Source organism: Primulina huaijiensis, chromosome 9 (assembly GCF_012295235.1).
Source record: "Primulina huaijiensis isolate GDHJ02 chromosome 9, ASM1229523v2, whole genome shotgun sequence".
NCBI classification, from domain to species: domain Eukaryota; kingdom Viridiplantae; phylum Streptophyta; class Magnoliopsida; order Lamiales; family Gesneriaceae; genus Primulina; species Primulina huaijiensis.
Genome location: NC_133314.1, coordinates 21,266,198 through 21,280,625, shown reverse-complemented (window position 1 = coordinate 21,280,625; position 14,428 = coordinate 21,266,198). Strand labels below are relative to the sequence as shown.

At 33.7% G+C, this 14,428-nt stretch overlaps 2 protein-coding genes across 3 annotated transcripts; one reads left to right on the top strand and one right to left on the bottom strand.

The window, feature by feature from the left end:
* The first annotated feature begins 4,517 nt into the window (after positions 1-4,517).
* Positions 4,518-9,705, top strand: LOC140984577 (zinc finger CCCH domain-containing protein 32-like). 2 transcript variants are annotated; one of them, XM_073452108.1, is made up of 7 exons: positions 4,519-4,847; positions 4,950-5,095; positions 5,639-5,704; positions 6,967-7,086; positions 7,201-7,530; positions 7,693-8,007; positions 9,171-9,705. In XM_073452108.1, the coding sequence occupies exons 1-7, from the start codon at positions 4,754-4,756 to the stop codon at positions 9,561-9,563; spliced, it is 1,464 nt and encodes a 487-aa protein (XP_073308209.1). In that variant the 5' UTR covers positions 4,519-4,753; the 3' UTR covers positions 9,564-9,705. The 2 variants fall into 2 exon arrangements, with proteins under 2 accessions (XP_073308210.1, XP_073308209.1); XM_073452109.1 differs by lacking the exon at positions 5,639-5,704 and having other exon boundaries at positions 4,518-4,847.
* A 1,011-nt stretch (positions 9,706-10,716) lies between these two features.
* Positions 10,717-11,957, bottom strand: LOC140983961 (uncharacterized). The gene has a single exon (XM_073451112.1). It carries the CDS (start codon positions 11,716-11,718, stop codon positions 10,717-10,719), a length of 1,002 nt encoding a protein of 333 aa, XP_073307213.1. The 5' UTR covers positions 11,719-11,957.
* Between the last annotated feature and the right edge of the window lie 2,471 nt (positions 11,958-14,428).

The window sequence follows — 14,428 nt, the reverse complement described above, 5'->3', positions numbered from 1 at the left end:
AGTCCAATTTCACTAATGACACTATGTAGGTATTAGTTCCATTTTTTGGTTCCTGACGATACCCATGCACCTCTATATTTCAGTATCAATAGGAAGGTTATGCGAACTGCGGGGGCGTAAGATCGTGGTAGCATAATCTAGTATCTGTGCAATGTCTGATGGTGCAATTCTGCAGTCAATATCCTGCCAAATGAAGAAAGAAATCGTACCAAAAAAGGTAGCAAATAATGAAAGAATTCACATAGAATAATGGATGAAGAGGTAAGCTATGTAGAACACAGTGAATTTTAAAGCACGAACAAGTAGCATCAAGCTTCAGCTTCACATTCTTGCTCACAAATTTCATCTCTTTAGTGTGGAGATAAGCTTAAAGTATCTCGAATTCAAGAGAGAGAGGGGCAAACTTAGCAGTTTCCTTACAATACACAAGATAATTGTATCAATTAGGCAATTGAGAGAGAAAAACCATAACAATATTGATGAGCAATGAGAAGAAACTTTTTATGCCTATCTCACCTCAGACACATGAATTTTGTTCTTTTTTCTAGTTCTTTTTGGGATGGATCAAATAGGATCCGGATTTTCTTCAGGAATAGATCTAACATCTATAACTGAACCTCTTCCAGATTATGATGTTTTCCTGCAAGCAACTTCAATACTTGATACTGAATTATGCCCTCAAGTTTTTACCCTTGAGGATCTACAAGTTCGTTTCTCTTGATTCATGGGCAGAGTTTCTAACACTGAATCATCCAACATGATCAATATTTTCACAGTTTAACTGCAATTTTGACCCTGAAGTATAAGTCAGTTGTGGATGTTGAAAAGTAAATTCATAATGTAAAAGCTACCAAATAATGTTTTCAACTGGTGCCAACATTACCCATAAACTGCATAATGTCATCTAATGAGAACATTCTTTTTTCCAAAAGTAGGAGAATTAGCAACTCCAAAAGTGAGAAAATTGCTGAGAATTGATGTTTTACCGCTTTATAATATGTTGAATGCTTAATTAAAAAAAAAAAAAGCAATAATAAATTCTAACATCCAAAGTTGCTATCTTAGTTACTATAAAAAAGCAAAGATCTAATGCATATTACGTACTCAATATAACTAGCATAAAGCACGTGCGATGTACGTAAATACAATTATATGTTACAAATTAAAATTTTGTTTTTCTGAAAAAAATAATTTGAAACGTTTTGTTATTTATCTGAGTTTAATATCTTGTCACAGTAAACTCTTTCCGTCTTGAGATTTCCCCGCGGAGCCTCGAATATGCGGAGAAAATTGTTATCCAAAATTGAGTGTTATCACATCATTTTGCATCGATTAAATTCATAGGTAGAAGCCGAATCGCCCCCTATTCTGTGTCTGTGATATTATATTCGTTTCTCGTTGGACTAGGCTCAATTATCGTTTATTTATCGTAAAGGAAATTCAAATTTGTAGTAGACGGCTGTCCAAATAAAATATCATGATGTTATTTCCGTACATATACATACGATATATGCGTTATTTAAATTATTATTATTATATATAATTTATATTTTTTTCACATCATTCTGTTTTCAAAATTTTATGTAAATAAAAGTTGAATTTGAATAATAATTTTTCCACATAAATATTTTTTTAAGTTTTACGATAATATTTATGTAATATTTTTATATTATATGATGCAACGCGTGTATGACGACATAGTCTTTCGTGGAATTTCCCACCACGAGAGAATTCAACTGAAAAAACCTCCGTAATCAACTTCTCTCACTCTATTAAATTCCCCCCACTCTCTTTTCAGGCGCGTCTTCACACCTTCCCAACATTTACACCTAATCTTCATGGTTGGGGAGGAACACCTCAACACCACGAATGAAAATAATTTTTTTTTAAAAAAATTTGGGCCGTATTCTGAAATTGTTTGGATACATAGGAAATACATTTAAAATTCATATAAATTAAAATTTATTCAAACAAGAAAAAAATTTGACAAAAATTTGAAATTTATAATCTCAAATTTCTTGATTCAAATATAAATTTATTAAAATATAAAAGTCAAACTTGAATTCAATTAAAAATTTTAAGGCAAAAACTTGTGTGAGACGGTCTCACGGGTCGTATTTGTGAGACGGATCTCTTATTTGGGTCATCCATGAAAAATTATTACTTTTTATGTTAATAGTATTAATTTTTATTGTGAATATCGGTAGGTTGACCCGTCTCACATATTAAGATCCGTGAGACGGTTTCACTGAGACCCATTCAAATTTTAAATAAGTCATATCCAGTATCTCACAAGTTCAAACTCATATCGTTTCATAATTAAAACAAATATTGGAAGAAAACCTTTATCCGTCAATAAGAGTAACGTAAAATAATTTTATTAAGATGCGTAATTGAAATTAAATTCATATGATTTTATATGTTGTTTATTATTATTATTATTATTATTGATTTTTATATAATTATTAGTGCCAAATATCTTGAATATAATTATCCACTACTTGACTTGTTTATGGTTAATACGTCGATGCACGTGTTAACAACAGGTGTGGTCTTTGTCCAAGTGGTAAATATTAAAGTATTAGACTTTCGTTGATACGTGACATTTTTTTATTTGATAATTACGGGACTTTGAAACCTCTTGCGTCACATCTTATTAAATTACAAAAACACCCTCTTGTGAAATGGATACTTAATACACATGGACAAATTGTACTTCTCTCGTCATTAATAAAAAAAAAAATTGTGTGACATTCATGGTAATCAAAATGTATGTTTCATAGTTTGTCCTTTATGAATAACAATTACTTGAAGGCTCGTCATCAGTGAAAAATAAAGTATAATAAAATGTGCAAAGGGATACAATTATATAACAAGGATTATATTGTAAAATTTTATAGTACTTATGCTAATATACTCAATATATATTATTCAGGTAAAATAGTTAAAATTACTTAATCCCATAGTATACCATAATCAAATGAAAAATTATGAACTTAGGTTCTAAATTTATTTATCTTTTAAAAAAATTTTATATATGCGATTTTGGTCTTTTATGTTATTAAAAATATATCTTAGTCGTGTAAAAATTTTTTTTTTGATATAAAGAATGTTGATGTGAAACTACTTAAGTTTTCAGTTGTCATGATATCAAAACCATGTAAGAGCCTAATCAGCTCCACATCGAGAAAATACCAAATTTGGGGAAAAAAATAAAAATATCGGATTAAGACTAAAATTTGATAATATAGAATACCAAAATTATAATGAGACATCATTTAATTTTATCTCTTGTAAAAAGAACTGAATCAAGAAATCATGCACATATGAAATCAGGGGAACATGTGAAAAGTAGAAAATCTTTGTAATTCTAAGATCATTTTGATTCTATTAGTTTAATATATAATTGAAGGTCTGACGTACAAATTTATTATATCCATATTACATTGAATAGAAACTCGAAGTGTTTTGGTATCATTGAACAACTCTGAAATAAGATATATAAGTTCTACTTTTCAAGATACTCGTCGGAGTTAACTTTGAATAATCTCCTTCAGCAATCCCTAAATCTCCATTCGTCACGAGCAAGTGCGTTGGATGGAAATCTCACGGCGGAGAGTGGGTGTCGTCCGATGTTTCTTCTTTCGTTGTTCTCTTTCATCTTCTCTGGTTTCAAAGTGACTCGTTGAATTGAGTGTGAAATGACTCTGTGACCATAAAAATAGTGTCCTTTTTAATTTATTCCAAAAAAATATAAAAAAATACTTGGGATAAGTAAACTAATAACAGGGGTTAAACATTGTGTCGTGGGAATTAATTTTCTTCACCAAGTTTTATGAAACCATATGTAAAAGTTCTTTTTAATATTTTATCACATCTATTTAGAAACTCAACATACTACAAATTCAAGCTCTAAAAATCATATATTTATCGCTACATAAAATTAATTTATACAAATCTCGATCATGCCAAATTTTATCTACGAGGAAAAATTAATCAATTTAAAAAAAATGAAAAACCACATGCGTATACTGAATTATTTTTAAAACTTTTTAATCAGGCATCAAAACCCTTACAAATGTGGTAAATATGCTTAATTTTTTTAGCACATTAATTAAATATGCTTGATTTTTTTTAAAAAAACTAAGAAATTAATATTTTTTAATATTCGGAATACGATGTAATTGCAATATGACAACTGGTTGTTCACGGAAGGACAAATCGGTATTTTCGCACACTCATTAAGTACCACCCTGCATGCGTGAGATTACTGTTAGGTACGCATATTTGGCGCGTCATAAAGCTGACAAAATAAAAATAAAAATAAAAATAAAAATAAAAATAAAGTGTATATATATTTAAAATAAAAAATAAAAATAAAAAAGTATATATTTTTTTTAAGAAAAAGGAAAATATTTTATTTTATTTTATTAATTAATAAAAAAAGGGTCACAAAAAGTGCACAAAAATCACAAACACACGCAGTGTGTGAAATATATAAAAGGCAAGTGAGTTCCAAAATATCACTGGAAAACCCCTTCTCTCTCTAAAACTACCGAAATTCCATTCGATCAAACCGCTTCTCTCTCACACAATCACACACATCTCTGTGTGATTTGTATCTATAAACTCTTGTTTATATACCCAAGTTCTTGCATTATCTCGGTGAATACCTTCGTTTTACTACGAAATTTTTGTGTTGTACTTGTGTATTTATACTTTTTTTTGTATATTTTGGAGGGAGTGTGTGTGTATGGAGAGGTACAGTGGAATCCAGGCAATGGAAGGGGTACCGGGGGAGTCGATTGGGGAATGGGTGGCGCCGGGAGGAGAAACTGGGCTTGAAGGTTGGTTACATTTTCATTTCATTTGAATTTCACCTGAATTTGAGCGTGCTTTTTTTTTTTTTTTGGTAATGTTGACGAGTTGTGGTTGATATTTTAATGCAGAACCTATGTGGCAATTGGGGCTTGGTGGTGGGCCCGAGTCGTACCCTGAGAGGCCTGATGATCCCGATTGTATTTATTTCTTGAGGACTGGATTCTGTGGATACGGCAATAGGTGTCGGTTCAATCATCCCCGTGATCGTGGCGTGGTAAAATCCCCAGTTTTTTTAGCTGTAGGATTCAGTTTTGATTTTTTCAATGCACGATTTGTGTGATCATTGTGTCTAAGATTGGAATTTATTGATATTTTGTGCCGATTTGATGATAATCTGGGTAAAATTTTTGTCTTTCTTGTGTTGCTCTGATTATAGTTGTAGTCATGAAATAGTTTGGAAAAATATCTCATCTTGGGATGATAAAATTGATTCAATCATGCATTGAGTCTGATGGACGATGTCCTGTCAAATATTAATGACAGTGAATGTACACAACCAGCCTTTCTTGTTTTAGAGGTGTTTTAAATTGTTTTGATGAAACAGAGTAGGTAAGATAGAGAAAAATATTTAAATCATAATGTTCACAGTAATCACACATTCAATGAGTAGAGTAGTGGAATCTTGTATGGAATTTTCGGTAATTTTGGTATACATGGAGTCTTTCTTGTTTAAGTGAGGTTGTGATGGTTTTGACTTATTATAAGATTCGACCGAGGAAATGAAGTGATAGAATGTTGGTTTTTTTACTAATTATAGGCCATGGGAACTATGAGGGCTGGCGGAAGTGAACATCCAGAAGGCCTTGGGCAACCTGTCTGTGAGGTCTAGATTTTCGCCTTTGGTTTTCAGCTTTCAGATAACCATGTTTATGCAACTAAGCTGAAATATATTCAGATATATACTCTTAAATTTGGTGCAGTACGTAAATTGCTAAATGATATAGGGCATAAATCTAAGTGCTCTGTTCTACATCTTGTACTTGATGTTTTTAATGATTCCTTGATGTCTTGGGGATTTCAGTTTCTTCGATTGTGCAACCTAACTATAAATTTGTCTTCTTGTTGGTTTGGAAAGGTAAGTTTCTACTGGTTGGTTGTGAATTGGCCTTTTTTTTGTTAGATTAGATGGTATTATGGTATATCAAATCAGTAACCAAATGGTCGTATCCATTGTGTCAACGTATTTTTATATATATTGTATCCTCGGCCCTCGGGATTAATGTTGGTTGAATTCTTGAGACTCAAATAGTTATATTTGCTAAATAATCTTATTTAACTTTTTTTTGTCTCTTTACTGTCTATATTATGGATGATGGGCATTGGTATGGCATCATATTTTTTTATGTTGGAAACATATCAGTTGCTTAGATCATTCTCCTGTGTCTATTCTTTGTTGAAAGTTTTCCTTTATTGTTCCATGGTGCCTTGTTTTCTTGCTATACGTTATCGTCCTCTTGTTTCGTTTGATCCTATTTGCAAGTCCATAAGTTACTCTTGTTCTTTACTTATTTTTATTTTAAAATTTTTAACTTTTTCCTGTCCTCTAAATTGATTTTGTTGTGGTAGTTTTTGCCAGAAAAAACAAAAAATACCCGTTACATTTTCTCTCACGTTCCATCATTTTGTTATCGGCATGCGTTTATTATCACCTTACCACGCTGAATGAAACTAGTATTTGTCGATGATGTGGCAATCGGCATGCTTCTGTATGAAACTAGTATTTGTTGTCACTAAGATAATCGAAAGACTTTTCTTGTCTTATATGGTGTGGCAATCGGCAATTATTAGTCAATTGAAAGGATGTTGGCCTTTTCTATTGACGTTCATGAGGATTTCCGATTTCTTTTATTGTTTTATGCCTGCGTTACTTGCCATACTCCTTTTTTATATATATCTCCGATTCCTATTGTAATTATTTACAGTTACATTGGAAAAGTTTCCGTCCAAAGTTTTTTCTATTTTAGTTATTTTATTTTTAGTTGTTAAAAACAAAGAAAAAAAGTTGATCTATTCCTTAGATATTTTATTCTCAATATTCTGCTCATACTGAAGTTTATTCAGACATTATTTGCACCAAATTTATAGTACTACATGCGGACGGGAATGTGCAAATTTGGTGCGTCCTGCAAGTATCACCATCCAAAGCATGGAGTTGGTTCTTCTGGTCCAGTGACACTGAATTTTTACGGATATCCCTTGCGACTGGTAGGGAACCTTGAAATATATAGTCTTTTTCATATTTTTGTTCCATCTTTTATGATTTCGTTTTAGATAATGTTTCACTAACTATCCAGGTGTCTTGTTGAGTTTTTGATGCAGGGAGAAAAGGAATGTTCATATTATGTTAAAACAGGGCATTGCAAGTTTGGCATTACTTGTAAATTTCATCATCCTCAACCAGTTGGTACCCAAGTTCCAGAGCAAACCCCTGGTCCAGGGGCATTGGCTGGTCCAGCAGCTGTGGCCACACCTGCAGTTTATACTACGTTGCAGCATCCTGTTCAATCTTCTCAACAATATGGGGTAATTTCCGGCAACTGGCCAGTAGCCAGGCCACCCATACTTCCAGGTTCTTATGTTCCTGGAAATTATGGTCCCTTGCTCCTTCCTCCAGGAGTTGTTCCTGTTCCTGGTTGGACACCTTACCCAGTAAGTGTAGATGAAGTGTTTTGCCTCTTCTTTTTTCCTTCTTGAGCCCATGTTTGCCTATCTTTGTGACTGTTTTAAATGATTTTGTTCCATGCTGACTACGACCGTTTTAACTTTTAAACGCTTTTGTTTCATGCTAACTAGTAGAAGTGCATTGTACAGGCGTCGATTAGCCCTGCAGGCTTCCCAAGTACCCAACCCTCTGGCAGTGGCACAGTTTATGGGATAACTCAGTTATCTCCTCAGGCAACCTCATACACCGGACCATACTTTTCTGTCATTTCGCCAGCTGGTCCCTCAAGTAGTAGTCAAAAGGAACATGCATTTCCAGAAAGACCTGGTCAACCGGAATGCAAGTACTATTTGAGGACAGGGGATTGTAAATTTGGATCTACTTGTAAATATCATCACCCACCGGAGTGGAGTGCACAAAAAACAAGTTTTATGCTAAGTCCAATGGGTCTACCACTACGCCCGGTAAGCATGTAGCTCTATTTTGAATATGTAATTGTTAATCTAACTAACCGATAATTATATATAGAAGGTGTTCATAATTTTATATGGCATACAGCCTTGAATGGGCATGTTCATTTTGACCTAGTGTCTGCTCTAAATGAAGTATAACATGCTATGAGTGCATTGATCTCTTGTTCTAAATTGGCGAAAAAATATATAATCATCGCGATTCTTTATGCTTTTTTAGATGATTGACATTACTATTACACAATGGTTTGGATCTTTATTCAAGTTCCCTCAATCCTTAGAACTTGACAGATCAATACTTAAGTATATTGATATGGAACCGAGCTTTGTGGAATGAAACACTTCTTCCTTTTCTTTGGTTATTCTATTGGTTACGCTGCTAATGATTCCAAGCCTGCATATATCGGTTAATTGTGACCTCTACTGGCTTTCTGGAATGGATTATTGCTTGATTGGAACTTATTGGCTTACAAAACTGTAACTGTTACTCGTGGGGAGAAAAGTGAGTGTCACTGAATTGCAGCGATGACAACTGTCATGGTGAAAATATTTTTACTGCTATTAACTGTCAGCGCAACAAGTAATTGGGTGAGTGAAATTTGTGAGGGACAGTTTGATTGGCTGATGTATGAGTTTGTGCCAGTAATTAGAGGGTTCAGATTTTTCTTCTAGATATTTTTGTATCAAACATCAGAGCTTGAGTAAGCATATTCTCATAACTTTCGTAGCTTGGAGTTATAGGGTACCTCTGTCCATCGATCTTCTTTAAGTTCTCTAAAAACAGGTGGCGTGCTTCCATAAACACCAGTAATTCCATAGTTGATGGAGCTAGGTCTGTGTAACTAACATGTCTATACTTCTTGGAAAACTAACGATCTTTGAGGAATTCATATGCCTATCAGTCTTACATAATTTCTGCAGATTTGCGTTCATCTTCGTTTTTTGCATCACTCCCTCCCCGATCTTGTATATAAACCTTCAAACTTCTGTATTTTCCTGTTGTTGAAACCTTCAAACTTCTGTATTTTCCTGTTGTTGACCCCAATTTCACAAGTGTTGTCACTTTGGTGATGATGTTGGACTCGTGATTGCATTCTGTTGTATGGTCATAACTGAGACTTGCGCCTTATCTTTTGTATCACTCTCATCATTTTCAGGGAGCACCACCATGTCTACATTATGCACAAAATGGAGTTTGCAAATTTGGCCCCTCGTGCAAATTCGATCACTCAATGAGAACGTTGAGTTACAGTCCGTCTGCTTCCTCTCTAACTGATATGCCTGTTGCTCCTTACCCTGTGGGATCAACAAATGCTACTCTGGCTCCATCATCCTTGTCATCAGACCTGAGACCCGAATTACTTCCTGGTTTCAGTAAAGATGCCTTCTCAGCACAGATGTCATCTATGAACAGTTCAAGTGCCTCAGTTGGTTCAATGTTCTCAAAAAGCGAGCATGTTCCTCAACCAAGTGTTCCTCAATCTGGAATGAATTCTGTCTCTTCAAGAGTTGGCACAAGTCAGGGAGGCGAGATTCGCACTTCAAGATAAACAGAAGGGTCGAGTCATCAGATCCTCTCTGTCACCAAGTAAATGTGAGTTATTGATGCAAATCCGCTTCAAAATCCATCCGTGTTCATAACATGATCAACAAACTGCCATTTCCATCATAAAATAAAGCCATCACACCCCCCACAAGATCTTGCAAGACCTTGTTTATCCTTTTCACCTAGTCTCTTCAATAACAAATAAAACAAACATCCTTTTAGGCATTCACAGCGCTGCTCAATTTTTAATCTTGTTGTGTCTATTCATATTATCTTGTTCAGAACGAAAAAGATGCATTCCTCATCACTTCCATTTAATTTAACCATCTCCACGACTCTCTCATCCATTGATCTCTTGTTAAAAGACCATCCCAAATTGAATGGGCATGAATTTGTTCAGGTTCTCTTTTTCGGTCTGGGGCTTTGTAGTGGAAACGAAGCGATAATGGAGAATGACTAGGCAAGTTTATAACGCCTGTTTATGCGAAATATGTAGTTATGTTGTCTGAATTGCTCGAACACTTCTGACTATAAATTTATGACCAATACATGAAACTGTACAGAAAATCTTGAATTTGCCAACTATTGTCCATTGATTTCTTAAGTTAACCATTGGATTTTTGTTAATGATACAATTAGTACATATTACTGTACTGCAATATTTATAGGAACCTTTAAGGAAGGCCTTATCGTAGCTAATATTATTTATATCGATATAAAAGTATGTTGATACGATGAAGCTCCACATTCCATGGTTGTTTAATAGTAAAAAATAATGAGTTCCTCAATTTAATAAGTGTTTATGCATTTAAATTTTTTATGTACGCATGATATATTGATCCCGTCGACTTATAAATGTAACGATCATGATCTTAATGCTACATATTAATATAGCATACTCATGAAAACAACTGGCTGTAAGGGTAGGATGTGTCACATAAGATAATATTGTGGCACGCTTGAAACCCTACTTAATATAGATTAAATAAAATATAGAAGATGATAAAATTGTTTTAACTTCAAGGACTTGTATGTGTAAAATCTCGTACATTAATAAACCCTCGATAGACTGCTTCAAATCATCACGTGCTCAAAAGAGTGAGTAACCTAAATCCACAAAAGAAGGAAACAAAGATGAGCAACTACTTGACGTGGAATCAGTACCAGTTGTAGTACTTCGGAATATTGTTTTCACAATCAGTAGCTGGAAGAATATTCATGTGATCAGCTCCCATACTCGACAAAGGGTTATTTATCATGGCTGAAAGCTCACAGTTGGAACCCAACCCCTCCCATGGCTGTATTTGATCACTGTCCAAGAATCCATAGCCCATCATGTGATTATCACAGTTTGAAAAAATTTCAGGGTTTTCAAGATTCCAGTATCCCATTGTTTCAACATCTCCGATTCTGGATTCATCAGAAAGAAGTGCATTGCTATAGCTTTCGTCACACGGGTCGGATGAGAGACTCAAGTTTGGGCTGCTCAATATTTTCTGTGCCTCGGAAGAGCTGGAAGGATTCAAGTACTTGTTGGGAACAATGCAATCTAGATATCCAGAATTTGAGTCCGTTGTGGAGAGGTTAAAGACGGTGCTGTGATTATCATCATTACGCGATGAAGAAGATTCACGGGAATGACTGGCGTCGGCTTCTGATTGGATAGTATGATTGATCATACTGAAACCAGGCTGAGTACAGGTGGAGGGATGGTTTGCATTGGCTTCAGATCGTCTGTTCTGTGATGATGATCGCTGAAAAAAGTTCTGAAAGTTATGATCAAAAGGGTTCACATTTAGTGAGTGGAAATGATTTGTTTGATCAGAGTATATGAAATTTGTTCTTGCTTGAGTGCCTTTCATCGAAAGGGCTGCCCTATCATAAGCCAATGCTGCTTCTTGTGCGGTATCAAAGGTCCCTAACCAGTGTCTTTCCTTGGTGGTGGGGTCCCTTATCTCCGCAGCGAATCGGCCCCAGGGACGCCGCCTGACGCCGAGGTACCTCCCCGGTTCAGCAGGCTTCTTCCGGCCCCGACGCTCGCTCGTCTGAGACACAGCGGCTGTGTTGCGTTGGAGCAATGTGAAGCCTGTGTTGGTGAGAATGGGTTCAAAGAGAGGGAAGGGTATCGTTTCTTGGGAGGGTTTATTAGGATGTGCCATGATTGTGATTCTTGAAAAAATGAAATCAGACAACTCTACGGTTTACTTTCTTCTTTGCAGGATGTTGTTCTTAATTAGTGAGTCGAGAAATTTTGAGGGGAGAAAATCGGATGAATGGGAAAAGTTTTGAAATGTCGAGGATTGTGAAAAAGGGATGATTCTTTTGAAGTTCGATTGGTGAAAGAGCGTGTGCATGGAGGGGGCTTTTAAAGGCAGTAATTAGCAGTGTTTGATGGAAAGAGGGAAAAAAGACACTGCAAAATGTCATTCTTTCAAAGGCTTTTTGAAATAATATTTTATATCTATCTCGAGTTTACTTTTTTATTCAAGAAAGAAACATATAAGACAGAGACTATTGGATTGAAGATTATAAATTATCTTATTAAATATAAAATGATTTTGAGATTTGTGCTTAATTAGAATTTAAAGTGTATTTTCCTCTCCTAGATAATGGTCCAAAATACCGCACATGGATCATATATTTTGCACAAAAACTCTTGTGAGACGGTCTCACGGATCAATTTCGTGGGTCGAATATCTTATTTGGTTCATCCATGAAAAAGTATTACTTTTTATTGTTAATATCGGTAGAACTGACCCGTCTCACAGATAAAGATTCGTGAAACCGTCTCATCAAGAAACCTACTCCATATTTGAGCCAAAATATTAATGGAGTATAGTGCAAAATTTTGAAATATGATATCACCTTTTCCTTCTTTAGTAGAGAAATTTCAAGTCGAAGAAAGAAGAGGGAGGATCTATGCCGTGAATGATTTATTTTATTTGAAATAGATTAATAAAAAAAAAAAAGTTTAGAAATTTGAACTCTTAATATTTAATGATATGATGCTGGTGCTTGCACCCTTGTCATTTTGCTCATATCAAGCTCAAATTAATAATTGTTATCATTTTGTTTATAAAACAATATAAATTGAAATATTAATGATATCGATCATCATATTAATCTCACTTCTAATTCTCCTAAAACATAGCGTATAGATATCATAGTAATAATCTAACATTTTAAAAAAAGGGGAATTAATATTTGGTTCATTTATTCGTCTCAATTTGGATTTTGATCTACAAAGTATTCAAAGTTTAGATTTGATATAATAACTTTAGTAATTTTGGGCTTTTAGTCTTATTTCATCGGAATGTTGATTTAGTATGAAAATTCTGAATTTGGCATGAGAAATGTTGAGGTATACGACATCATGTCAACAAATGGACAAAAAAAACCAGAAATTAAAAATTAGTAGACCAAGATCAAACTCTGATGATTTAGTGGACTAATACTCTAAATGAGAGAAGTTAGTAGGAAAAAAAAGTTGTTTTTCATTTTTAAAACTAAAACCAATTTAAACTTTCACAAAATTCTATGCATAAAACATTTCTTGAAAACCGACTAATATTTATTTTATCTAAAGAAACTTACGTCATTGGCAAGCTTTTACTAGTATCCCTATATATCTCTATTTAATCGCATTTTCTCGAGAGACTCGAGCATTTGAAATCTTCCATCATGGATTTCATGGTATGCACGTGTTTAATCCGGATTTAATGCAAAATTAATCAAATAAAGTGTTCCAAATATCATGTCTTTGTTCATAATTAATTTTCAAAGGGAGCAGTTAGGGAATTGTCGTAAATTTTATTTTGAAATATTAATTATATTATTATTATTATTATTATTATTATTATTATAGCTATCTAGCTCTTCTGAGGGTCAGGAGAAGAGATGGTATCTGAAAAAGCTTTCAAGTCAAATAAAGTTGGTCACTTATATTATTCAATAAGGTATATAAAATTCCATATTATTGTTAATTGTTAAAAAAAATATCATAAATGGATTTGGTGAATATTCTTAATCGTCACCCCATTAAATTATTTATGAAATATATTATATGTCATATAAAAACGAGAAAATTATGTATGTTTGATGTGATTGATAAGATGCTTATTAATTTTATTCAACTAATACTCAACATCTACACCAAAATCGCATAATTAATCATGCTTCGTCGTATATTAAACAAATCTATCGATTTTGTATCATTCAAACTATATTTTCACATCTTTCGATCATCTGATATCAGATTCCGAATGATATTAGGTCTAACATTAATAGCGACTAGCTTGTGCATATGGCTATACGAATTGAGCAAAACTAAGAAGTTAAATAGTTCGATAATTGAATTTAAATATGCATACATTTTCCAAGAAACCTTGGCAACCAAGTATTGACAAGTGGGGATTCGTTAAGAGCCCTGTCTAGTCAAAAGGGCATATCAAAAGCTTAAAAAAAAAACACATGCAAAGCATAATCCAATTAAAATCGTAATTTATGCTGTTACGTTTAAGCTAGTGATATTTCAATAGTTATACAACGAGGCCAAATTTAAATTAACATGTAGTTTTAAAAAGGGGAATTACATTTTCGGTATTATATATTTGTCTTTTTGCAATCTTGGTTCTCTTTATTGTCAACTTTCCTTCTTAGTTCACTATCTTTTTTTTTTAATAATAATTTTAGTCATTTTTTCTGACGTTGCAATATGAAATTGATGTGATACTAACACGAGCATTTTCTATGAAATATGACTAAAATTACTAGAAATCAGAAGATATAAAACTAACATCGAAATTTTTTTAATATAAGAATCAAAATCGCAAAAAATAAATTAACAGTTCGCATGACAATTCGCACAAC